The following is a 27,555-nucleotide window of genomic DNA, read 5'->3' on the forward strand; positions in this document are numbered from 1 at the left end:
AGGGGGAGCCGGGGAATTCCAGGAGAGCCCCGAGCCCCTTCCAGGGCCTTTTCCAGAGGTTTTTCCAGCACAGCTGGAGAGAGCCTTGGCATAAAGGCTGCAGGGACAGGAGCCAGGGAATGGCTTCCCCATGGAATTTTGGGATTTTGGGAAGCCATTCCTGCCCGCCAGGGAATTCCAAGAGAATCCCTGGAACAATCCCGGCACAGCGGGAGCCGCCCCTGCCCATGGAAGGGGATGGGAATGACACCTGGCACCTCTGGAATTCCCGTGCCCCAATTCCATCCTCGCTGCCCCGGGCAGGGAATTCCAGCAAATCCCAACTGCGGCTCCTCAAGGGTTAATTCCTCCCTCCTGCCGCAGGAGCAGCGGGAATGGGAAGGGGCCGCGATTAATCCCAATTCCCAGCCGGAATTCCCAGCGGGAATGGGGGGGGAGGAGGGGGGCACAGAGATGGGGACAACGCCGGCGGTGCCACCCCGCGATTGGAATTCCCGGCAGGGAAAATCCTCCGGGAATCCTCCGGGAGCCCGGGATGGGATCAAGCGGGACACCGGGAATGTCGTGGGGAGCGAATTCCCTCGGTTCCGGTGGGGAGAATTCCAGAGGGATCCCAGAGATCCCCCCCCCCCGGCTGATCCGCCGGGACACAGGACCGGGATAAGGGAATTTCTCGGGAGAACAGGTTGGGGGGGACGGGACGAAAGGAAAACCGGGAAAGAAGCGGCGAAATTTCCCGGGAATGTCGTGGGGAGCGAACTCCCTCGACTCCAGGCGGTCCCGATTGGGGAAGGGGTGAAAATTCCAGAGGGATCCCAGAGATCCCTCCTCCGTGGGACACCCAGGACCGGGATAAGGGAATTTCTCGGTAGAACAGGTTGGAAAAGGAAGGAAAACCGGGAAAGAAGCGGCGAATTGGCGCGGGGAATGCGGCGAAGGGGTTAAAGCCGAGCCTGGAGGGTGAGCTCAGGTAGGCCGGGCCTGGGGCTCCCCTTTCCAAAGGCTCCTTTTCCAAGGAGCCGGGCACGGAGGAGGGGCCGGGCCGCCCATCCCCGCCGCTATAAAAAACCCCGCAATTCCAGCGGCGGCTCCCGGAGGACGCGCACGTGCGCCGGGAGCGGCGGCGGCGAGCCCGAAAACCGGGAATTAAAACACCCCACCCCCCCCAAAAGCGCCGGGATAAAAAACCCGGGATAAAAAACCCGCGATAGAAGCGGGATAAAAAAGCGGGAGAAAAGAGGGAGAAAAGCGGGAGAAAAGAGGGAGAAAAGAGGGAGAAAAGAGAGAGAAAAGAGAGAGAAAAGAGAGAGAAAAGAGAGAGAAAAGCCCCCCCCCCCAAAAAAAAAACCGGGCTAAAACCACCGCGACCAAAGCCCCAGAGCCCCGCAGCGCAGCCCAGAGAGCCATGAGCGCCCGGAGCAGCTGAACATTCCCGCGGCATTCCCGGTTTTTCTTTCCCCCAAGCATGTCCTTCGCCATGCTGCGCCCGGCTCCCAGCCGCTTCCTGTACCCCGACATCAGCGCGCTGTCGGAGGACGAGGAGAACAGCGAGAGCTCGGGCTCGGAGGAGAAGCCGTTCCACGTGGATGCCGAAGGCTTCGGGATGAAGGGAGGCAAGCGGCGCAGCGGTGGCAACAAGAGCCGCGGGAGGCTGGCCCGGGAGCCCCGGCAGCGGCACACGGCGAACGCCCGGGAGCGCGACCGCACCAACTCGGTGAACACGGCGTTCACGGCGCTGCGCACCCTCATCCCCACCGAGCCGGCCGACAGGAAACTGTCCAAGATCGAGACGCTGCGCTTGGCTTCCAGCTACATTTCCCACCTCGGGAATGTGCTGCTGCTGGGAGAAGGTGGTGGTGGTGGTGGTGGTGGTGGTGGAGGTGGAGGTGGCGCGGGGCAGCCGTGCCACGGGACTGGTGCGGGGTTCTACCCCGGAGCCGCGTCCCCGCCGCCCGGCCGGGAGCCCGAGGGGTCGCAGCCCAGACAGATCTGCACCTTCTGCCTCAGCAACCAGAGGAAGCTGGTGAGGGATGAAGGGAAAGGGGGGGGATGAGGTGGGAATGGGGTGGGAATGGGGAGTGGGGTGAGGGAAGGGATCCTGGAGGGAATGGGGAGTGAGGTGAGGGGGGTGAGCTGGGAATGAGCTGGGAATGGGGAGTGAGGTGAGGGGAGGGATCCTGGAGGGAATGGGGAGAGAGATGAGGGGAATGAGCCGGGAATGGGGAGTGGGGTGAGGGAAGGGATCCTGGAGGGAATGGGGAGAGAGATGAGGGGAATGAGCCGGGAATGGGGAGAGGGGTGAGGGAAGGGATCCTGTAGGGAATGGGGAGAGAGATGAGGGGAATGAGCCGGGAATGGGGAGTGAGGTGAGGGAAGGGATCCTGTAGGGAATGGGGAGAGGGATGAGGGAAGGGATTCTGGAGGGAATGGGGAGAGGGATGAGGGGAATGAGCCGGGAATGAGCTGGGAATGGGGAGTGGGGTGAGGGAAGGGATCCTGGAGGGAATGGGGACCTGGGAGCCGGGAGTGAATCCCGTAGGGAATGGGGAGAGAGATGCAGGGAATGAGCTGGGAATGGGGAGAGGGGTGAGGGAAGGGATCCTGTAGGGAATGGGGAGAGGGATGAGGGGAATGAGCCGGGAATGGGGAGAGAGGTGAGGGAAGGGATCCTGTAGGGAATGGGGAGAGGGATGAGGGGAATGAGCCGGGAATGGGGAGAGAGGTGAGGGAAGGGATCCTGTAGGGAATGGGGAGAGGGATGAGGGGAATGAGCCGGGAATGGGGAGAGAGGTGAGGGAAGGGATCCTGTAGGGAATGGGGAGAGGGATGAGGGGAATGAGCCGGGAATGGGGAGAGGGGTGAGGGAAGGGATCCTGTAGGGAATGGGGAGAGGGATGAGGGGGATGACTCGGGAATGAGCCGGGAATGGGGAGTGAGGTGAGGGAAGGGATCCTGTAGGGAATGGGGAGAGAGATGCAGGGAATGAGCCGGGAATGGGGAGAGGGGTGAGGGAAGGGATCCTGGAGGGAATGGGGACCTGGGAGCCGGGAGTGAATCCCATAGGGAATGGGGAGAGGGATGAGGGGGATGACTCGGGAATGAGCTGGGAATGGGGAGTGGGGTGAGGGAAGGGATCCTGGAGGGAATGGGGACCTGGGAGCTGGGAGTGAATCCCGTAGGGAATGGGGAGAGAGATGCAGGGAATGAGCCGGGAATGGGGAGAGGGGTGAGGGAAGGGATCCTGTAGGGAATGGGGAGAGAGATGAGGGGAATGAGCCGGGAATGGGGAGAGGGGTGAGGGAAGGGATCCTGGAGGAAATGGGGAGAGAGATGAGGGGAATGAGCCGGGAATGAGATGGGAATGGGGAGTGAGGTGAGGGGAGGGATCCTGGAGGGAAGGGGGTGAGGGAAGGGATCCTGGAGGGAATGGGGACCGGGATGAGGGAAGGGATCCTGTAGGGAATGGGGAGTGAGGTGAGGGGAGGGAGCTGGGAATGAGATGGGAATGGGGAGTGAGGTGCGGGAAGGGATCCTGGAGGGAATGGGGAGTGAGGTGAGGGGAGGGATCCTGGAGAGAATGGGGAGTGAGGTGAGGGAAGGGATCCTGGAGGGAGTGGGGAGAGGGATGCAGGGAATGAGCCAGGAATGGGGAGTGGGGTAAGGGAAGGGATCCTGGAGGGAATGGGGAGTGAGGTGCGGGAAGGGATCCTGGAGGGAATGGGGAGTGAGGTGAGGGGAATGAGCCGGGAATGAGATGGGAATGGGGAGTGAGGTGAGGGAAGGGATCCTGGAGGGAAGGGGGTGAGGTGCGGGAAGGGATCCTGGAGGGAATGGGGAGTGAGGTGAGGGGAATGAGCCGGGAATGAGATGGGAATGGGGAGTGAGGTGAGGGAAGGGATCCTGGAGGGAAGGGGGTGAGGGAAGGGATCCTGTAGGGAGTGGGGACCGGGATGAGGGAAGGGATCCTGTAGGGAATGGGGAGAGGGATGCAGGGAATGAGCCGGGAATGGGGAGTGGGGTGAGGGAAGGGATCCTGTAGGGAATGGGGAGTGAGGTGAGGGAAGGGATCCTGTAGGGAGTGGGGACCGGGATGAGGGAAGGGATCCTGGAGGAAATGGGGAGAGAGATGCAGGGAATGAGCCGGGAATGGGGAGAGGGGTGAGGGAAGGGATCCTGGAGGGAATGGGGACCTGGGAGCCGGGAGTGAATCCCGTAGGGAATGGGGAGAGGGGTGCAGGGAAGGGATCCTGTAGGGAATGGGGAGAGGGATGAGGGGGATGACTCGGGAATGAGCTGGGAATGGGGAGTGGGGTGAGGGAAGGGATCCTGGAGGGAATGGGGACCTGGGAGCCGGGAGTGAATCCCGTAGGGAATGGGGAATGGGAGCCGGGAATGAATCCCATCGGGAATGGGGACCTGGGGGTCAGGAATGAATCCTACCGGGAATGGGGAGTGGGAGCCGGGAATGAATCCCACCGGGAATGGGGACCTGGGAGTCAGGAATGAGGACCTGGGAGTCAGGAATGAATCCCACCGGGAATGGGGAATGGGAGTCAGGAATGAATCCCACTGGGAATGGGGAATGGGATGCAGGAATGAATCCCACCGGGAATGGGGAATGGGAGTCAGGAATGAATCCCACCGGGAATGGGGAATGGGATGCAGGAATGAATCCCACCGGGAATGGGGAATGGGAGTCAGGAATGAGGACCTGGGAGTCAGGAATGAATCCCACCGGGAATGGGGAATGGGAGTCAGGAATGAATCCCACCGGGAATGGGGAATGGGATGCAGGAATGAATCCCATCGGGAATGGGACCTGGGAGCCGGGAATGCCGCAGGGATGGAGGGAATGGCGTTGCCGGGATTGGGGCTGGGAATGCCGAGTTCCCGTGCGGAGCTTCCCCAAAAAAAAGCAGCGATTCCCGGGTTTATCCCGGTGTTTCCCCGCTCCGAGGGGCAGCGGGATGCTGGGAATTGCGCGCCGGGATGCGGGAATGCCGCGGGGGGGGGGGATGCGGGATTCGGGTTGGGAATGCCGAGTTGCCGTGCGGGGATTCCCGGAAAAGCGGCAATTCCCGGCTTTATCCAGGTGAAAATTCCCGTCTGCGCACTCCGAGGGGCAGCGGGAGGCAGGGAATTGTGTCCCGGCGAGCCGGGAATGCCGCGAGGATGCGGGGAGTTGTATTGCGGGATGCGGGATCCGCGCTGGGAATGGCGAGCTCCCAGATTCCCAAAAAAAAACCACCAAACCCCCCCCAAAAAAAAGCGGGTTAATGGCAGAGTTTGTCCGCTCCGAGGGGCAGCGGGATCGCCGGGAGGAAATCCATGGGAAATCCATGGGAAATCCATGGAAATCCATGGGAAATCCATGGGGAATCCATGGAAAATCCATGGAAATCCATGGGGAATCCATGGGGAATCCAAGGAGAAGCGTCTGGAGCCGCTTCCAGAGGCGCAGGGAAAGGGACGGGAAGAGCTTTGGGAACGCCGGGGAGCGGATCTGGGATCAGCGATCCAGGATCTGGGATCCTGGATTTGGGATCTGGGATCAGCAATCTGGGATCTGGGATCCTGGATTTGGGATCTGGGATCAGCAATCTGGGATCTGGGATCCTGGATTTGGGATGAGGGATTTGGGACCTGGGATTTGGGACCTAGGATCTGGGATTTGGGATTTGAGATCAGGGATTTGGTATTTGGGATCTGGGATTTGGGATCTGGGATTTGGGATCAGGGATTTGGGATCTGGGATTTGGGACCTAGGATCTGGGATCAGTGATTTGGGATCAGTGATTTGGGATCTGGGATTTGGCATCTGGGATTTGGGATCTGGGATTTGGGATCTGGGATCTGGGATCAGTGATTTGGGATCAGGGATTTGGGATCTGGGATCAGCAATCCGGGATCAGCGATCCGGGATTTGGGATCTGGGACGTGGGATTTGGGATCAGGATAGCGCAGCCACGGCTCCCAGAGTCCTGATCCCAGTGCTCCCAGTGCTCCATACTGGGGCTCCCAGTGCCCTAATCCCAGTGCTCCCAGTCCCTGAGTGCCGGAGCTGCCAGTGATCCCAGTCCCAGTGCTCCCAGTCCCTCGGTGCCGGAGCTCCCAGTGATCCCAGTGCTCCCAGTCCCAGTGCTCCCAGTCCCTGAGTGCCGGAGCACCCAGTGATCCCAGTGATCCCAGTCCCAGTGCTCCCAGTCCCTCGGTGCTGGAGCTCCCAGTGCTCCCAGTCCCTCGGTGCTGGAGCTCCCAGTGCTCCCAGTCCCTCAGTGCCGGAGCTCCCAGTGATCCCAGTGCTCCCAGTCCCAGTGCTCCCAGTCCCTCAGTGCCGGAGCTCCCAGTGCTCCCAGTCCCAGTGTTCCCAGTCCCTCAGTGCCGGAGCTCCCAATGCTCCCAGTGCTCCCAGTCCCTGAGGGCCGATGATCCCAGTGCTCCCAGTCCCTGAGTGCTGGTGCTCCCAGTGCTTCCAGTGCTCCCAGTGCCGGAGCTCCCAGTTCCCAACCCCAGCGCTCCCAGTTCCCAACCCCAGCGCTCCCAGTTCCCAACCCCAGCTCTCCCAGTTCCCAACCCCAGTGCTCCCAGTGCCGGAGCTCCCAGTCCCTCCAGTGCCGGAAGCTCCCAGTCCCTCAATCCCAGTGCTCCCAGTCCCCCCAGTGCCAGAGCTCCCAGTCCCCCCAGTGCCGGAAGCTCCCAGTTGCCAACCCCAGCTCTCCCAGTTGCCAACCCCAGCGCTCCCAGTTCCCAACCCCAGCTCTCCCAGTTGCCAACCCCAGCGCTCCCAGTTCCCAACCCCAGCGCTCCCAGTTCCCAACCCCAGCGCTCCCAGTTCCCAACCCCAGCGCTCCCAGTTCCCAACCCCAGTGCTCCCAGTGCCGGAGCTCCCAGTCCCTCCAGTGCCGGAAGCTCCCAGTCCCTCAATCCCAGAGCTCCCAGTCCCCCCAGTGCCGGAAGCTCCCAGTTCCCAACCCCAGCTCTCCCAGTTCCCAACCCCAGCGCTCCCAGTCCCCTGATCCCAGCACTCCCAGTTCCCCCAGTGCCGGAGCTCCCAAGGACACTGGGAGCCGCCCTGGCCATCCCAGTTCTCCCAGTTCCCCCAGTGCTGCAATTCCCTGGATTTCGGGTCTCCCTCCCCTCCCCGTGTCCCTCCGGCTCCGTTCGGGGCAGGTGGAGCAGGGAAAATCCTGCGGGAATCCCTCGGGAATTCCGAGGGCAGGAGGGAAGGATCGGGATCAGGATCAGGATCGGGATCGGGATCAGGATCGGGATCGGGATCAGGATTGGGATCGGGATAAGGATTGCGATCGGGATCAGGATTGGGATCGGGATAAGGATTGGGATTGGGATCAGGATCGGGATTGGGATCAGGATCAGGATCGGGATAAGGATTGGGATTGGAATAAGGATTGGGATCGGGATAAGGATTGGGATCGGAATTGGGATCAGGATCAGGATCGGGATCGCCCTGGCACAACCCAGCCCTGCTGATCCCAACAAAGCCGGAGGGGACGGAAAAGTCCTCGGGAAGGATTTTGGAGTGGGAAATTCCCAAATCCCGGAAATGGCCCTGCCCAGGCCGCTGGGAAGAGGCGGGAATGGGATCCCAGCTCATTCCAGCCGGGATCGGTGCTCCGGCACCTGGGATCAGAGGTTTGGGAATCCTGGAATGCTGCGGCTGGGGAGGGACCCTAAAACTGATCCCTAAAACTGATCCCTAAAACGGATCCCATCGCAGCATTCCCAGGGATTTTTCCAGGCCCCAGAGCGCTGCCCTTCCCCTATCCCGGGATATTCCCAGGGCTGGGATTCTCCAGGAATTCCATCCCTGAGCCTCAGCATCCCCACAGGGAAGGATTCCTCCTTCCCGATATCCCGTGGGAAGCCATTCCTGGAATAGGGAGAGGAAGGGAAAAGGGGGAATCCAGGGAAATCGATCCCAATAAATCCCCGTCTTTAATTCGGGATCAATCCCAGTAATTCCCATCCTTAATTCAGGATCAATCCCAATAAATCCCCATCCTTAATTCAGGATCAATCCCAGTAATTCTCATCCTTAATTTGGGATCAATCCCAATAATTCCCGTCCTTAATTCAGGGTCAATCCCAGTAATTCCCATCCTTAATTTGGGATCAATCCCTATAAAATCCCATTCTCAATCTCACAATTCCCATAAATTCCCAGAGTCAATTCTGGATCAATCTCAGTAATTCCCATCCTTAATTTGGGATCAATCCCAGTAATTCCCATCCTTAATTCAGGGTCAATCCCAGTAATTCCCATCTTTAATTCGGGATCAATCCCAGTAATTCCCATCCTTAATTCAGGGTCAATCCCAGTAATTCCCATCTTTAATTCGGGATCAATCCCAGTAATTCCCATCACCGGGGCTGGAATTGGAATCGGGGCCGGAATTGGGGCTGGAATTGGGGCTGGAATTGGGGCTGGAACTGGAATTAGAGCTGGATTTAGGGCTGGAATCGGCGCTGGAATCAGGGGCGGAATTGGGGCTGGAATTGGAATTGGGGCTGGAATTTGGGGCTGGAATTGGAATTAGGACTGGATTTAGGGCCGGATTTAAGGCTGGAATTAGGGCTGGAATTGGGGCTGGAATTTAGGGCTGGAATTAAGGCCAGAATTGGAATCAGGGCTGGAATTGGGGCCAGATTTAGGGCTGGAATCCGGGCTGGAATCAGGGCTGGAATTGGGGCTGGAATCAGGGCCGGAATTGGAATCAGGGCCAGATTTAGGGCTGGAATTGGGGCTGGAATTGGAATCAGGGCTGGAATTGGGGCCAGATTTAGGGCTGGAATTGGGGGTGGAATTGGGGCTGGAATTGGAATTAGGGCTGGATTTAAAGCTGGATTTAGGGTCGGATTTAAGGCCGGATTTAGGGCTGGAATCCGGGCTGGAATTGGGGTCGGAATTGGGGCTGGAATTAGTGCCGGAACTGGAATTGGGGCCGGATTTAGGGCTGGAATTGGGGCTGGAATTAGGGCCGGAATTGGAATCAGGGCTGGAATTGGGGCTGGAATTTGGTCTGGAATCGGGGCCAGAATTGGAATTGGGGTCGAAATCGGGGATGGAATCGGGGCCTGAATTAGGGCTGGAATTTGGGGCTGGAATTGGAATTGGGGCTGGAATTGAAATTAGAGCTGGATTTAGGGGCGGATTTAGGGGCAGATTTAGGGCCGGAATTGGGGCTGGAATTGGAATTTCAGCTGGAATTTGGAGCTGGAATTGGAATTAGAGCTGGATTTAGGTGCAGATTTAAGGCTGGAATCGGGGATGGAATTGGAATCAGGGCTGGATTTAGGGCTGGAGACGGGGCCGGAATTGGGGCTGGAATTAGTGCCGGAGTTGGAATCAGGGCTGGAATCAGGGCTGGAATTGGGGCCAGAAATGGAATCAGGGCTGGAATTGGGGCTGGAATTAGGGCTGGAAATGGAATCAAGACCGGATTTAGGGCTGGAATCAGGGCTGGAATTAGGGCCGGAATTGGAATTAGGGCAAGATTTAGGGCTGGAATTGGGGCTGGAATCAGGGCCGGAATTGGAATTAGAACTGGATTTAGGGCTGGAATTGGGGCTGGAATCAGGGCCGGATTTAAGGCTGGAATCGGGGCCGGATTTAGGGCTGGAATTAGGGCCGGAATTGGAATCAGGGCTGGATCTAGGGGTGGAATTGGGGCCGGAATTTGGGCTGGAATCAGGGCTGGAATTAGTGCCAGAATTGGAATTAGGGCTGGAATCAGGGCTGGAATCGGGGCCAGATTTAGGGCTGGAATTGGGGCTGGAATTGGAATTGGGGTTGGAATTAGGGCTGGAATTGGGGCTGGAATTGGAATCAGGGCTGGATCTAGGGCTGGAATTGGGGCCGGAATTGGAGCTGGAATTGGGGCTGGAATTGGAATTGGGGTTGGAATTAGGGCTGGAATTGGGGCTGGAATTGGAATCAGGGCTGGATTTAGGGCTGGAATTGGGGCTGGAATCGGGGCTGGAATTAGGGCCGGAATTGGGGCTGGAATTGGGGCTGGAACTGGGGCTGGAACTGGAATCAGGGCTGGAATCGGGGCTGGAATTGGAATCAGGGCTGGAATCGGGGCTGGAGCAGCCGCTCCCGAGCCGTGCAGTCGTTTTTCGGGATGGATTCCCATGGGATTGGGGTTTATGGGGTGTTAAAGGAATCCAATCCCACTCTTTGATCCCGAGCGTGTCGGACAAGGCCGAGGAAATGAGATCCATCCCCTCCGGAGCCGGAAATCCTCTTCCCATCCCAAAAATCCCTAAAAATCCTCCCTAAAATCCTTCTCCCATCCCAAAAATCCCTAAAAATCCTCCCTAAAATCCTCTTCCCATCCCAAAAATCCCAAAAATCCTCCCTAAAATCCTCCTCCCATCCCAAAGATCCTGAAAATTCTCCCTAAAATCCTCCTCCCATCCCAAAGATCCCAAAAATTCTCCCTAAAATCCTCTTCCCATCCCAAAAATCCCGAAAATCCTCCCTAAAATCCTCTTCCCATCCCCAAAATCCCTAAAAATCCTCCCTAAAATCCTCTTCCCATCCCCAAAATCCCAAAAATCCTCCCTAAAATCCTCCTCCCATCCCAAAGATCCTGAAAATTCTCCCTAAAATCCTCTTCCCACCCCAAAGATCCCGAAAATCCTCCCTAAAATCCTCTTCCCATCCCAAAAATCCCTAAAAATCCTCCCTAAAATCCTCTTCCCATCCCAAAAATCCCTAAAAATCCTCCCTAAAATCCTCTTCCCATCCCCAAAATCCCAAAAATCCTCCCTAAAATCCTCCTCCCATCCCCAAAATCCCAAAAATCCTCCCTAAAATCCTCCTCCCATTCCAAAGATCCCGAAAATTCTCCCTAAAATCCTCTTCCCATCCCCAAAATCCCAAAAATCCTCCCTAAAATCCTCTTCCCATCCCAAAAATCCCCAAAATCCTCCCTAAAATCCTCTTCCCATCCCAAAAATCCCTAAAAATCCTCCCTAAAATCCTCTTCCCATCCCAAAAATCCCGAAAATCCTCCCTAAAATCCTCTTCCCATCCCCAAAATCCCCAAAAATCCTCCCTAAAATCCTCTTCCCATCCCCAAAATCCCCAAAATCCTCCCTAAAATCCTCCTCCCATTCCAAAGATCCTGAAAATTCTCCCTAAAATCCTCTTCCCACCCCAAAGATCCCAAAAATCCTCCCTAAAATCCTCTTCCCATTCCAAAGATCCCGAAAATTCTCCCTAAAATCCTCTTCCCACCCCAAAGATCCCGAAAATCCTCCCTAAAATCCTCTTCCCACCCCAAAGATCCCGAAAATCCTCCCTAAAATCCTCTTCCCATCCCAAAAATCCCTAAAAATCCTCCCTAAAATCCTCTTCCCATCCCAAAAATCCCTAAAAATCCTCCCTAAAATCCTCTTCCCATCCCCAAAATCCCCAAAATCCTCCCTAAAATCCTCCTCCCATCCCAAAGATCCTGAAAATTCTCCCTAAAATCCTCTTCCCACCCCAAAGATCCCAAAAATCCTCCCTAAAATCCTCTTCCCATTCCTAAGATCCCAAAAATCCTCCCCAAAATGCTTCTCCTGCCTGGAAAATCCCAGAAATTCCCAAAGCGGCGGCTCCAGGGGGGTTGATCCCGGAAGCGCCGGGAGAGGGGCCCCGGTGTTCCCGACATCCCAGCCCGGGGGAGCCGGGATCTGCTCAGATCCCAAAACTTCCCGATCCAAGGCAGGAAATGGGGATCTGGGAACGAAGGGATTCCCGGATCCCGACGGCGCCGCGTCCCTTCCCAAGGGAATTCCGGGTTGGAATTCCGGGAGCCAGCGGAGTCCTGGGGTCTGGAGAGGTTTTCCCGGGATGAGGGAGAGGCCGAGGCGGGGAAATGGGAAAGGTGGGAGTAACCCTGGGGTCTCCGGATCGCCGGGATCCTTGGGATCCTTGGGATCCCAGCCCCTTCCAGGGGGAAGGCGGGGATGGGAGAGCGGAGCCGGGTCCGGAGGGAGATCGGGATCTGGAGGGAGATCGGGATCCAGAGGGAATTGGGATCCAGAGGGGATCGGAATCTGGAGGGGATCGGGATCCAGAAGGGGATCGGGATCCGGAAGGGGATTGGGATCCAGAGGGAATTGGGATCCAGAGGGGGATTGGAATCCGGAGGGGATTGGGATCCAGAGGCGACAGGGATCTGGAGGGGATCAGGATCTGGAGAGGATCGGGATCCAGAGGGAATTGGGATCCAGAGGGGGATCGGAATCCGGAGGGGATTGGGATCCAGAGGGGATCAGGATCCAGAGGGGGATTGGGATCTGGAAGGGGATTGGGATCCGGAGGGGTATCGGAATCCGGAGGGGGATCGGGATAAAGGAATTCCCCTCTGGAATCCCCTCGGGATCCGGAGGGAATTGGGATATGGAAGAATATTGGGATCCAGAGGGGATCGGGATAGAGAAGATTTGGGATCCGGAGGGGGATTGGGATCCAGAGGGGATCGGGATAGAGAAGATTTGGGATCCAGAGGGGGATTGGGATATGAGAAGTTCTTGGGATCCGGGGGGGGATCCGGGATCCAGGGGGGGATTGGGATATGGAAAAATATCGGGATCCAGAGAGGAACTGGGATAGAAAGGGAATCGGGATCCAGGGAGGAATCAGGATCCAGAGGGAACCAGGATCCAGAGAGGGATTCGGGATCCAGAGGGATTCGGGATCCAGAGGGAACCGGGATCCAGAGGGATTCGGGATCCAGGGGGATCTGGGATCCAGAGAGGGATTCGGGATCCAGAGGGATTCGGGATCCAGGGGGATCTGGGATCCAGAGGGAACTGGGATCCAGGGAGGAACCGGGATCCAGGGGGATCTGGGATCCAGAGAGGGATTCGGGATCCAGGGGGATCTGGGATCCAGAGAGGGATTCGGGATCCAGAGGGATTTGGGATCCAGAGGGGATCCGGGATCCAGACGGGGATTGGGATCCAGAGGGAACTGGGATCCAGAGGGAATCGGGATCCAGAAGGGAATCGGGATAAAGCAATTCCCCTATGGAATCCCTGAGGATCCAGAGGAAATTGGGATCCAGAGGGGGATCAGGGTCGAGGGGATTTGGGATCCAAGGGGGAACTGGGATCCAGAGGGGATTTGGGATGGGATCCAGAGGGATTTGGGATGGGATCAGAGGGATTTGGGATCCAGGGGGGATTTGGGATGGGATCAGAGGGATTTGGGATCCAGAGGGGATTTGGGATGGGATCCGAGGGATTTGGGATGGGATCAGAGGGGATTTGGGATGGGATCCAGAGGGGATTTGGGATGGGATCAGAGGGATTTGGGATGGAAGCAGAGGGATTTGGGATCCAGAGGGGATTTGGGATGGGATCAGGAATTTGGGATGGGATCCGAGGGATTTGGGATGAGATCAGGGGATTTGGGATGGGATCAGGAATTTGGGATGGGATCAGGAATTTGGGATGGGATCAGAGGGATTTGGGATGGGATCCAGAGGGATTTGGGATGAGATCAGAGGGATTTGGGATCCAGGGGGGATTTAGGATCCAGAGGGGATTTGGGATGGGATCCAGGGGGGATTTAGGATCGGGAGGGGATTTGGGATGGGATCCAGAGGGGATTTGGGATGGGATCAGAGGGATTTGGGATGGGATCAGAGGGATTTGGGATCCAGAGGGGATTTGGGATGGGATCAGAGGGATTTGGGATGGGATCCAGAGGGATTTGGTCCCTCTGGAATTTGGGGCAGCAAAACCTCTCCGGAGCCTCAGGAAAACCCTCCCGGATCCAGCGGGGCCGGGAAACTCCCCCAGATCCACATCCCAGCAATCCCTGCCCGCGGAGCTCCGGGCGCTCCCCACATCCCACATCCCCCTTTTCCATGGAAAACCCTGGGATTTTGGCTCAGGACGGTGAAAATTCCATGAGATTCCCAAACCTCTGGGAGCCTCTGCCATTCCCGCTTTTCCCCCTTTTCCAAATCCCCCTTTTCCATGGAAAACCCCGGATTTTGGCTCAGGACGGTGAAAATTCCATGAGATTCCCAAACCTCTGGGAGCCTCTGCCATTCCCGCTTTTCCCCCTTTTCCAAATCCAGCTTTTCCATGGAAAACCCCGGATTTTGGCTCAGGACGGTGAAAATTCCATGAGATTCCCAAACCTCTGGGAGCCTCAGCCATTCCCGCTTTTCCCCCTTTTCCAAATCCAGCTTTTCCATGGAAAACCCCGGATTTCAGCTCAGGACGGTGCCAGGAGCGGGAATTCCGTGAGATTCCCAAATCCCCGGGAGCTTCCCGGGGCTGCCTCAGCCATTCCCGCTTTTCCCCCTTCTCCTCCCTCCCGAATCCCGGGATCCTCGATCCCGAATTCCCGCGGCGATCCCGAATTCCAGCCGCTCCTGGCGGCGGCGGGGGGAGGCGAGAGGGAAAAGCGCGGCGGGATTTTCCCAATCCCCATTTCCGCTCCAGACGGCCCCGAACTCCCGGGGCTGGAACATCTGGGAAAATCGAGGCCGGCGCGAGCAGAATTCCCCCTTTTCCCTCCCCTTCCCACCCTCGGGAACAAAGGGAGAGACGGAGCCGCACGTGCGGGGAGGGGAGGGGGGAGGGAGGGGCTGGGGCTGGGATTGGGAATTGGGGATCCCAAAAAAATGGGGATGGGAAAGGGGGGAGAGCTGGGATTGGGAATTGGGGATACCAAAAAATGGGGATGGGAAAGGGGGGAAAGCAGGGATTGGGAATTGGGGATGGGGATCCCGAAAAAATGGGATGGGAAAGGGGGGAGAGCTGGGATTGGGAATTGGGGATCCCAAAAAACGGGGATGGGAAATGGGGGAGGGCTGGGATTGGGAATTGGGGATGGGGATCCTGAAAAACGGGGATGGGAAAGGGGAGAGGGCTGGGATGGGGCTGGGATTGGGAATTGGGGATCCCAAAAAACGGGGATGGGAAAGGGGAGAGGGCTGGGATGGGGCTGGGATTGGGAATTGAGGATGGGGATCCCGAAAAATGGGATGGGAAAGGGGGGAAAGCAGGGATTGGGAATTGGGGACCCCAAAAAATGGGATGGGAAACGGGGGAGAGCTGGGATTGGGAATTGGGGATGGGGATCCTGAAAAACTGGGATGGGAAAGGGGAGAGGGCTGGGATGGGGCTGGGATTGGGAATTGGGGATGGGGATCCTGAAAAAATGGGATGGGAAAGGGGGGAGGGCTGGGATTGGGGATCCCAAAAAATGGGATGGGAAAGGGGGGAGAGCTGGGATGGGGCTGGGATTGGGAATTGGGGATGGGGATCCCGAAAAATGGGATGGGAAAGGGGGGAGGGCTGGGATTGGGAATTGGGGATCCCAAAAAACTGGGATGGGAAAGGGGGAAAGCAGGGATTGGGAATTGGGGATCCCGAAAAACGGGGATGGGAAAGGGGGGAGGGCTGGGATGGGGCTGGGATTGGGAATTGGGGATCCCAAAAAACGGGGATGGGAAATGGGGGACAGCTAGGATTGGGAATTGGGGATCCCGAAAAACTGGGATGGGAAAGGGGAGAGGGCTGGGATGGGGCTGGGATTGGGAATTGGGGCTGGGGATCCCGAAAAATGGGATGGGAAAGGGGGGAGGGCTGGGATTGGGGATCCCAAAAAATGGGATGGGAAAGGGGGGAGAGCTGGGATTGGGGATCCCAAAAAAATGGGGATGGGAAAGGAGGGAGAGCTGGGATTGGGAATTGGGGATCCCAAAAAACTGGGATGGGAAGGAGAACCCGGCTGGGGCAGGGGTGGGGGGGTACTGGGGGTACTGGTGGTGCTGGTGGAGTGGTACTGGTTATACTGGGAGTGATACTGGTTATACTGGGGTGGTACTGGTTATACTGGGGGTGGTACTGGGACTGGTACTGGTTATACTGGGAGTGGTACTGGTTATACTGGGAGTAGTACTGGTTATACTGGGAGTGCTGGGGGTGGTCCTAGTTATACTGGGAGTGATACTGGGGTGTTACTGGTTATACTGGGGGTGGTACTGCTTATACTGGGGGTGGTACTGGGGTGGTACTGGTTATACTGGGGGTGGTACTGGGGTGGTACTGGTTATACTGGGACTGGTACTGGTTATACTGGGAGTGGTACTGGGGGTGGGACTGGTTATACTGGGACTGGTACTGGTTATACTGGGGGTGGTACTGGTTATACTGGGAGTGGTACTGGGGGTGGTACTGGTTATACTGGGAGTGGTACTGGTTATACTGGGGTGATACTGGTTATACTGGGAGTGCTACTGGTTATACTGGGACTGGTACTGGTTATACTGGGAGTGGTACTGGGGTGCTACTGGTTATACTGGAAGTGCTACTGGTTATACTGGGACTGGTACTGGTTATACTGGGAGTGGTACTGGGGGTGGTACTGGTTATACTGGGACTGGTACTGGTTAAACTGGGACTGGTACTGGTTATACTGGGGGTACTGGGGGTGGTACTGGTTATACTGGGGGTGCTACTGGTTAAACTGGGGTGCTACTGGTGGATTTAGCGGTGGTGTTACTGGTGCTACTGGGAGATCCAGTGGTGGGGATAATGGCGGCACTGGGGATACTGGGGATACTGGGAGTGCCGGTGGTGGCACTGGAATGCCGGGATCGGGAACAGCTCCAGGGGATCCCGGGAGAATTCCTTGGAAAAAGATCCCGGGAAAATTCCTTGTGGAAAGGATCCTGGGAGAATTCCTTGGGATGGGATCCTGGGAGAATTCCCTGGAAAAGGGATCCTGGGAGAATTCCTTGGGATGGGATCCTGGGAGAATTCCCTGGAAAAGGGATCCTGGGAGAATTCCTTGGGATGGGATCCTGGGAGAATTCCCTGGAAAAGGGATCCTGGGAGAATTCCTTGGGATGGGATCCTGGGAGAATTCCCGGGAAGGGATCTCGGGAGAATTCCTTGGGGAAAGGATCCCGGGAGAATTCCTTGGGGAAAGGATGCTGGGAGAATTCCCGGAAAAGATCCCGGGAGAATTCCCGGGAAAAGGATCCCGGGAGAATTCCCTGGAAAAGTGATCCTGGGAGAATTCCTTGGGAAAGGATCCCGGGAGAATTCCTTGGGGAAAGGATCCTGGGAGAATTCCTTGGGATGGGATCCCGGGAGAATTCCCGGAAAAGATCCCGGGAGAATTCCCGGGAAAGGGATCTCGGGAGAATTCCTTGGGATGGGATCCTGGGAGAATTCCCGGGAAAGGATCCCGGGAGAATTCCCGGGAAAAGGATCCCGGGAGAATTCCCAAGGCCAGCCCTGACCCCTCCTTTCCCTCCCACAGAGCAAAGACCGGGACAGGAAGACGGGACAGCTCCGGAGCTAGGCCGGGAATTCCAGCCGGGAATTGCAGCCGGGAATTGCAGCCGGGAATTCCAGCCGGGAATTGCAGCCGGGAATTCCAGCCGGGAATTGCAGCGGGAGAAGCCAAACTCACGGATCCGCAGATCCAGGGACGTTTTCCTGCCCGATCCCGCCGGGAAGAGCGGCACGGCCACAATTCCAGCGGCACTCGGAATTCCGGGATACGCAGGGAACGGCACCGGAGAGCCCCGGGGATGGGGGAGCCGCTCGGGAATCCTTGGGAATCCCTGGGAATCCTTGGGAATCCCTGCCCCTCGTGGAACACTCGGATCTCCCGGATCCACTCCGGGAATCCTTGGGAATCCCTTGGAATTCCCTGCCCCTCGTGGAACACTGGGATCTCCTGGATCCGCTTGGGAATCCCTGGGAATCGTGGAGCCAGGATTCCTGCTCGTGGAACACTGGGATCTCCTGGATCCATTTCCCACTTGGGAATCCTGCCCCGGGATCTGTGGATACTCATGGAACACTCGGCTCGCCCGGATCCGCTTCCTGCTTGATCCCAGGGCTGATCCCAGAACTGATCCCAAGGCTGATCCCAGAACTGATCCCGGGGCTGATCCCAGAACGGATCCCGGAACTGATCCTGGGGCTCATCCCAGAACTGATCCCAGGGCTGACCCCGGAACTGATTCCAGAACTGATTCCAGAACTGATCCCGGAGCTGATCCCAGAACTGATCCCGGCACTGATCCCAAGGCTGATCCCAGAACTGGTCCCAGGGCTGATCCCAGAACTGATCCCAGAACTGATCCCAGAACTGATCCCAGAATTGATCCCGGCAGTGATCCAAGAACTGATCCCGGAACTGATCCCAGAACTGGTCCCAGGGCTGACCCCGGAACTGATTCCAGAACTGATCCCAGAACTGATCCCAGAACTGATCCCAGAGCTGATCCCAGAACTGATCCCGGAACTGATCCCAGGGCTGACCCCGGAACTGATTCCAGAACTGATCCAAGAACTGATCCCGGAACTGATCCCAGAACTGATCCCAGAACTGATCCCAGAGCTGATCCTGAGGCTGATCCCAGAACTGACCCCAGAACTGACCCCAAAACTGATCCCAAAACTGATCCCAGAACTGCTCCGTGAACTGATCCCAGAACTGATCCCGGATCTCGGGATCCGGGGTGGGGGGGGCGGCGTTTTTTGGGAACGATCAATCACACGCTGGAATTCCACCAATTAAAGCCGGAATTTGTGTCGTGAATCGGGAACGCGATTCCCCCTGGCGGCCCCCGAGGGAATCCCTGATCCCCCTCTCCCTTCCCCCCGAGGGATTCCCACGAAGTTCCCCGTGCTGGAAGCGCCAGGGAAAAACCAGGGAAAAACCAGGAATTCGGGAAAACCCCGGAGTTTCCCGGGAAAACGGATCCCGACATTTCCCAGTGTTGTTCCATTGGGATGATCCCGGGAAAATGGATCCCGACATTTCCCAGTGTTGTTCCAATGGGATGATCCCGGGAAAACGGATCCCGACATTTCCCAGTGTTGTTCCATTGGGATGATCCCGGGACCAGCAAATGTGGGACCCGAGGGCAGGAAAAGGGCGGGAATGAGGGAATGGGATGGGAATGATGGGAAAGGGATGGGAATGAGGGGAAGGGAATGAGGGGATGGGAATGAGGGGATGGGAATGAGAGGAAAGGATGGGAATGATGGGATGGGAATGAGGGAAAGGGAATGAGGGAAAGGGATGGGAATGATGGGAAAGGGATGGGAATGAGGGGAAGGGAATGAGGGGAAGGGATGGGAATAAGGGAAAGGGATGGGAATGAGGGGATGGGAATGAGGGAAAAGGGCCGGGAATGATGGGAAGGGAATGAGGGAAAGGGAATGAGGGGAAGGGATGGGAATGATGGGAAAGGGATGGGAATGAGGGGAAGGGAATGAGGGGAAGGGATGGGAATGATGGGAAGGAGTGGGAACAAGGGGAAAGGGCCGGGAATGAGGGAATGGGAATGAGGGGAATGGGAATGAGGGAAAGGGATGGGAATGATGGGAAGGGAATGAGGGGAAGGGAATGAGGGGAAAGGGATGGGAATGAGGGAAAGGGATGGGAATGATGGGAAAGGGATGGGAATGAGGGGAAGGGAATGAGGGGATGGGAATGAGGGGATGGGAATGAGAGGAAAGGATGGGAATGATGGGATGGGAATGAGGGAAAGGGAATGAGGGAAAGGGATGGGAATGATGGGAAAGGGATGGGAATGAGGGGAAGGGAATGAGGGGAAGGGATGGGAATAAGGGAAAGGGATGGGAATGAGGGGATGGGAATGAGGGAAAAGGGCCGGGAATGATGGGAAGGGAATGAGGGAAAGGGAATGAGGGGAAGGGATGGGAATGATGGGAAAGGGATGGGAATGAGGGGAAGGGAATGAGGGGAAGGGATGGGAATGATGGGAAGGAGTGGGAACAAGGGGAAAGGGCCGGGAATGAGGGAATGGGAATGAGGGGAATGGGAATGAGGGAAAGGGATGGGAATGATGGGAAGGGAATGAGGGGAAGGGAATGAGGGGAAAGGGATGGGAATGAGGGAAAGGGATGGGAATGATGGGAAGGGAATGAGGGGAAAGGGATGGGAATGATGGGAAGGGAATGAGGGGAAAGGGAAGGGAATGAGGGGAAGGGAATGAGGGGATGGGAATGAGGGAATGGGAATGAGGGGAAAGGATGGGAATGAGGGAATGGGAATGAGGGAAAGGGATGGGAATGATGGGAAAGGGAAGGGAATGAGGGGAAGGGAATGAGGGGAAGGGATGGGAATGAGGGAAAGGAATGGGAATGATGGGAAAGGGAAGGGAATGAGGGGAAGGGAATGAGGGGAAGGGAATGAGGGGAAAGGAATGGGAATGATGGGATGGGAATGAGGGGAAGGGATGGGAATGATGGGAAGGGCTGGGAATGAGGGGAAGGGATGGGAATGAGGGGCGGCAGCAGAGGGAGGAAAACTGGGATGGGCTCTGGGAATGGGATCAGAACTGGGATGGGCTCAGGATCAGAACTGGGATGGGCTCTGGGATCAGAACTGGGATGGGCTCTGGGATCAGAACTGGGATGGGCTCTGGGAATGGGATCAGAACTGGGATGAGATCGGGATCAGAACTGGGATGAGATCGGGATCAGAACTGGGATGAGCTCTGGGATCAGAACTGGGATGAGCTCTGGGATGGGGATCAGAACTGGGATGGGCTCTGGGATCAGAACTGGGATGAGCTCTGGGATGGGGATCAGAACTGGGATGAGATTGGGATCAGAACTGGGATGAGCTCTGGGATGGGGATCAGAACTGGGATGGGCTCTGGGATTGGGATCAGAACTGGGATGGGCTCTGGGATTGGGATCAGAACTGGGATGAGATCGGGATCAGAACTGGGATGAGCTCTGGGATCGGGATCAGAACTGGGATGGGCTCTGGGATTGGGATCAGAACTGGGATGGGCTCTGGGATTGGGATCAGAACTGGGATGAGATCGGGATCAGAACTGGGATGAGCTCTGGGATCGGGATCAGAACTGGGATGGGCTCTGGGAATGGGGATTCCCATGGGATTCCCTGAGCCCCTGGATCCTGAGTGATTCCCATGGATTGTCCAAAGGCGCCGGTGCCAGGGGGGCTGGGAATAGTGGGGAGGGCTGGAGCAGGAAGAGAATTCCAGGGAAAAGAGCGCCGGGTCCATGGGAAGAGAATCCTGGAATTGCTGAGCTTGGAAAAGCCCTCGGAGCCTCCCAAATCCACCCCCGACCCTGATCCCATCCCAAATCCACAGCGATGGGAAATCCTGGGAATGGGGATCCCAAATCCCAGCCCCGATCCCATCCCAAATCCACAGGGATGGGAAATCCTGGGAATGGGGATCCCAAATCCCGGCCCTGAACCCAAATCTTGGGAATGGGGATCACAAATCCCAGCCCTGAGCCCATCCCAAATCCACAGGGATGGGAAATCCTGGGAATGGGGATCCCAAATCCCGGCCCTGAGCCCATCCCACCCCCCCAGCGATGGCGATTCCAGCCGGGAATGGCCGCTCCAGCCCGGAATTCCAGCCTGGGCAGCCCTTTCCAGGGCGATATTCCCGAAAATCCCAGCCCGAGGCCACTCCCTCTGCTCCTGTCCCTGTTCCCAGCCTTTCCCAGCCTTTTCCAGCCCCACATTCCAGCCCCAGCCGCTCCCCCCGGAGCTGGAGCAGGGAAAGGGCTCTGGATCCAGCCGGGAATGGCTGATCGCATTCCCTGCTCCCAGAAATCCCGAGGGGTTCGGGCTCCGTCCCCTTCTCCCGGCTTTTCCCAGCTCCAGGATCCCATCCCGGGAGCTCCGGGAGCATTCCCGGCTCATCCCCGACTCATTCCCGGCCCCCGCCGGGGCCTGGCCCGGGATTTTCCGGGACATTTTTGCTCCATGAAATCACTGGAGGCTCCTGGATCAGCACGTCCCGGGCTCGGCTCCCCCGGGATTGGCCGCGAGCCCGATCCCGCTGCCAGCGCGGCTCCTGGAATTCAGGAATTCAGGAATCCGGGCCCGCAGCCCGGGATGGCTCCGGAGCAGGAGGATTTTTGGGATCCGCCGCCATCCCGGGCTCGCTCCAAGGGCCGGGAGCTGCTCCCGATTTCCCTGCGGGCCCGGGACACCCAAACTGGGAGGGGGAAGCTCCAAACTGGGAATTCTGGCCAGCCTGGAGATTCCCGGGAGGAGATTCCGCCTCATTCCCAGCTCCCGGGGCACGGCACGGGGCAGATCCAGCGGGATTGCCCCGGGAATCGGCCTCTGGAATCTCCCCACGGAACTGCCCAGGGACTCCGGCCCCTCCAGCTCCAGGGACTCAGGGAATTCCTGAGGCTGAATTCCCAGCCCCAGAGAGGGATTCCCAGGTCCAGGGATCGATTCCCAGCTCCAGGGATCAATTCCCAGTCCCAGGGATCGATTCCCAGCCCCAGGGATCGATTCCCAGCTCCAGGGATCAATTCCCAGTCCCAGGGATCGATTCCCAGCCCCAGAGAGGGATTCCCAGCCCCAGGGATCGATTCCCAGCTCCAGGGATCAATTCCCAGTCCCAGGGATCGATTCCCAGCCCCAGGGATCGATTCCCAGCTCCAGGGATCAATTCCCAGCTCCAGGGATCGATTCCCAGCCCCAGGGATCGATTCCCAGTCCCAGGGATCAATTCCCAGTCCCAGGGATCAATTCCCAGGTCCAGGGATCGATTCCCAGCTCCAGGGATTGATTCCCAGGTTCAGGGAGGGATTCCCAGCTCCAGGCATGGATTCCCAGCCCCAGGGATCGATTCCCAGGTCCAGGGAGGGATTCCCAGCTCCAGGGATCGATTCCCAGCCCCAGGGAGGGATTCCCAGCCCCAGGGATCGATTGCCAGCCCCAGGGATCGATTGCCAGCTCCAGGGATCGATTCCCAGTCCCAGGGATCAATTCCCAGCCCCAGGGATCAATTCCCAGGTCCAGGGATCAATTCCCAGGTTCAGGGAGGGATTCCCAGCTCCAGGGATCGATTCCCAGTCCCAGGGATCAATTCCCAGGTCCAGGGATCGATTCCCAGGTCCAGGGATCGATTCCCAGCTCCAGGGATGGATTCCCAGTCCCAGGGAGGGATTCCCAGTCCCAGGGATCGATTCCCAGCTCCAGGGATCAATTCCCAGTCTATTCCCCCAATCCCAGGAAGCCGCCGGTGGCGTTTGGGAGGGAATTCCCCAATCCCAGGATTTCAGGAGCTCCGAAGGAGCCGCTTCCAATCCCATGGGAATAAAGACTCCTCAGAGGATTCCATGGATGGAGATTCCATGGAGAGGATTCCATGGAGAGGATTCCATGGAGGGGATTCCATGGAGAGGATTCCATGGATGGAGATTCCATGGATGGGATTCCGTGGAGGGGATTCCACGGAGAGGATTCCATGGAGGGGATTCCATGGAGAGGATTCCATGGATTGGATTCCACGGAGAGGATTCCATGGTTGGGATTCCATGGATGGGATTCCATGGAGGGGATTCCATGGAGGGGATTCCATGGATGGAGATTCCATGGATGGAGATTCCATGGATGGAGATTCCATGGTTGGGATTCCATGGATGGGGATTTCATGGATTGGATTCCATTGATTGGATTCCATGGATGGGATTCCATGGATGGAGATTCCATGGATGGGATTCCATGGAGAGGATTTCATGGATTGGATCCCTGGCAGAGCTTTGGGACAAAGGAACCTTTTCCCTCTCCGGCTCCTCCTTCCCAGCCCAGCGCTTTGTGCTCCTGGCAGGAGCTTTCCCTGCTCATCCCGGGAATCCTGGCTGGGAATGAGCTGGGAATGAGCCGGGAATGAGCTGGGAATGAGCCGGGAATGAGCCGGGAATGAGCCGGGAATGAGCTGGGGAATTCCAGGAGAGCCCCGAGCCCCTTCCAGGGCCTTTTCCAGAGGTTTTTCCAGCACAGCTGGAGAGGGCCTTGGCATAAAGGCTGCAGGGGCAGGAGCCTGGGAACGGCTTCCCCATGGAATTTCGGGATCTTGGGAAGCCATTCCTGCCCTCCAGGGAATTCCCAGAGAATCCCTGGAACAATCCCGGCACAGCGGGAGCCGCCCCGTGGGAATGGGATGGGAATTAAGGTCCCCTCCATCCCAAACCCGTCTGGAATTCCACGGACATCCCTGGAAGTGCTCCCTGCCCATGGAATGGTTGGGAATGGGATCATCCCGAAGGTCCTTTCCATCCCAAATCCATCTGGAATTCCACGGACATCCCTGGAAGTGCTCCCTGCCCATGGAATGGTTGGGAATGGGATCATCCCGAAGGTCCTTTCCATCCCAAATCCATCTGGAATTCCACGGACATCCCTGGAAGTGCTCCCTGCCCATGGAACGGTTGGGAATGGGATCATCCCGATGGTCCTTTCCATCCCAAACCCGTCTGGAATTCCACGGCCATCCCTGGAAGTGCTCCCTGCCCATGGAACAGTTGGGAATGGGATCATCCCGATGGTCCCTTCCATCCCAAAACCCGTCTGGAATTCCACGGCCATCCCTGGAAGTGCTCCCAGCCCGGCTGGAGCACCCCGGGATAACGGGAACTCTTCCCTGCCCATGGAGCGGTTGGGAATGGGATCATCCCGATGGTCCCTTCTGTCCCAAACCTGTCTGGAATTCCACAGACATCCCTGGAAGTGCTCCCTGCTCATGGAACGGTTGGGAATGGGATCATCCCGATGGTCCTTTCCATCCCAAATCCGTCTGGAATTCCACGGCCATCCCTGGAAGTGCTCCCTGCCCATGGAATGGTTGGGAATGGGATCATCCCGATGGTCCTTTCCATCCCAAACCCGTCTGGAATTCCACGGCCATCCCTGGAAGTGCTCCCAGCCCGGCTGGAGCACCCCGGGATAACGGGAACTCTTCCCTGCCCATGGAGCGGGACAATCCTTCAACTCCATCCATCCCAAACCTTCCAGAAACCTCCAACCTTGCCCCAGCCCCCATTCCCAAACGAATCCCAGCCCCCATTCCCAATCCCGGCTCTGGGAATGAGCTGCCAGGGCTCCCACCTGATCCATCAGCAGCTGCTCCCGGCCATTCCCGGCCCCGCACCTGCAATTCCTGCCGGGAACCACATGTGACCCCTCCTGTGATCCCTGATTTATTCCCTGCCAGCCCTCTCTCCCCCTCTCCTCGGGAATGGCTGCCAGCTGGGAATCACCCCCTTCTTCCCCCCCCCCCCCCCGCACCTCATCCCAAAAAAATCCCGCAGAAATCCCAGAGCGCATCCCACTCGCCACGGGCAACCGGAGCAGCGCTCTGTGCCCTTTTCCCGTTTTTCCCCTTTTCCCGTTTTTCCCCCCCTCGCTTTTCCCGAGGCTCTCCCGGCGCCGCTTCCCCCCCCCCCCTTTCCCCGCGCTCCAGGCGCTTCCCGAGGCCGCTCCAGGTGCGGCGGGATCGTCGGGAAGCGCTGGAAGCGCCGGCCCCGCGCCGCCTCCCCCGTGTCCGTCTGCGGCGGGAGCAGGAAGCCAAATCCGCCTCTGGAATTCTTCACTCGCTCCTCGTTGCCGGCTCCCGCGGGATGCCGGGGTCAGGCTCCCTCTCCCGGTTTCCCGTTTTTCCCTGGATGAGCTCGGGTTACAATGCCGGCACTGTTCCCGGCCGGGCCCCCGCGGCGCCTTAATCCCGGCTCCTCTGGCTCCCGGATTTCGGGGGGTTTTTTGGGATTTTTCCCGGTTTTTCCTGCGCCTCCCTGGGGTTTTTGTTGGGTTTTTTTTTTGTTTTTTTTTTCCAGGCCTCCGCTGTGAGGTTTTTGTCCCGGGAAAGTGAGAGGGGAGCGGGGAGGGAAAAGGGGAAAGGGGAGATGGGAATTGGGATGGGGAGATGGGAATTGGGATGGGGAGAGGGAATTGGGATGGGGAGATGGAATTGGGATGGGGAGATGGAATTGGGATGGGGAGAGGGGAACTGGGATGGGGAGAGGGGAGATGGGATATGGGGAGATGGGAATTGGGATGGGGAAATGGGAATTGGGATATGGGGAGATGGGAACTGGGATATGGGGAGATGGGAATTGGGATGGGGAAAGGGGAATTGGGATGGGGAGATGGGAATTGGGATGGGGAGATGGGAATTGGGATGGGGAAATGGGAATTGGGATATGGGGAAATGGGAATTGGGATATGGGGAGATGGGAACTGGGATATGGGGAGATGGGAATTGGGATGGGGAGAGGGAATTGGGATGGGGAGATGGAATTGGGATGGGGAGAGGGAATTGGGATGGGGAGATGGAATTGGGATGGGGAGAGGGGAGATGGGATATGGGGAGATGGGAATTGGGATGGGGAGATGGGAATTGGGATGGGGAGAGGGAATTGGGATGGGGAGAGGGGAACTGGGATGGGGAGAGGGGAGATGGGATATGGGGAGATGGGAATTGGGATGGGGAGAGGGGAAATGGGAATTGGGGAGAGGGGAGATGGGTTATGGGGAGATGGGAATTGGGATGGGGAAATGGGAATTGGGATATGGGGAGAAGGGAATTGGGATATGGGGAGAAGGGAATTGGGATGGGGAGATGGGAATTGGGATGGGGAGAAGGGAATTGGGATGGGGAGATGGGAATTGGGATATGGGGAAATGGAAATTGGGATGGGGAGAGGGGAACTGGGATATGGGGAGAGGGGAATTGGGATGGGGAAATGGGAATTGGGATGGAGAAATGGGAATTGGGATGGGGAGAGGGGAATTGGGATGGGGAGAAGGGAATTGGGATGGGGAGAGGGGAGATGGGATGGGGAGAAGGGATATGGGGAGATGGGAATTGGGATGTGGGGAGAGGGGAATTGGGAAATGGGAATTGGGATATGGGGAGAAGGGAATTGGGATGGGGAGAAGGGAATTGGGATATGGGGAGATGGGAATTGGGATATGGGGAGAGGGGAGAAGGGAGATGGGGAGATGGGAATTGGGAATTGGGATATGGGGAGAGGGGAATTGGGATGGGGAGAGGGAATTGGGATATGGGGAGATGGGAACTGGGATGGGGAGAGGGGAGAAGAGAGAAGGGATATGGGGAGAGGGGAATTGGGATATGGGGAGATGGGAATTGGGATGGGGAGATGGAACTGGGATATGGGGAAATGGGAAATGGGAATTGGGATATGGGGAGAGGGGAATGGGAGATGGGGATGGGAGATGGAGAAATGGGAATTAGGATGGGGAGAAGGGATATGGGGAGATGGGAATTGGGAAATGGGAAAAGGGAGATGGGAAATGGGGAGATGGGAAAAGGGGGATGGGGAGATGGGAAAAGGGGGATGGGGAGATGGGAATTGGGATGTGGGGAACTGGGAAAAGGGAGATGGGAACTGGGGAGAAGGGAAAAGGGATGGGGAGATGGGACAAGGGAGATGGGGAACTGGGAAATGGGAATTGGGATATGGGGAACTGGGAAATGGGAAAAGGGAGATGGGATATGGGGAGATGGGAAAAGGGATGGGGAGATGGGAATTGGGATTCCCTAAAAGGGACCCTTGAAAATTCCCTAAAAAACCCTGAAAATTCCCTAAAAACCCCCTGAAATTTCCCTAAAACCCCCTCAAAATTCCCTAAAACCCCCTCAAAATTCCCTAAAACCCCCCTCAAAATTCCCTAAAACCCCCCTCAAAATTCCCTAAAACCCCC

At 57.4% G+C, this 27,555-nt stretch overlaps 2 protein-coding genes across 2 annotated transcripts in view; one reads left to right on the plus strand and one right to left on the minus strand.

Annotated features, from left to right (window-relative positions):
• Window positions 1-27,555, minus strand: part of BOP1 (BOP1 ribosomal biogenesis factor) — a 132,225-nt gene that overhangs the window by 27,066 nt on the left and 77,604 nt on the right. The gene's annotated exons all lie outside the window — the stretch shown is intronic.
• Window positions 1,466-17,353, plus strand: SCX (scleraxis bHLH transcription factor; the record flags this gene model as incomplete). The annotated part of the gene is made up of 2 exons (XM_082291352.1): window positions 1,466-2,023; window positions 17,312-17,353. The coding sequence occupies 2 exons, from the start codon at window positions 1,466-1,468 to the stop codon at window positions 17,351-17,353; spliced, it is 600 nt and encodes a 199-aa protein (XP_082147478.1).

This window comes from Coloeus monedula (assembly GCF_965178545.1).
Source record: "Coloeus monedula genome assembly, chromosome: 1".
Classification (NCBI taxonomy): domain Eukaryota; kingdom Metazoa; phylum Chordata; class Aves; order Passeriformes; family Corvidae; genus Coloeus; species Coloeus monedula.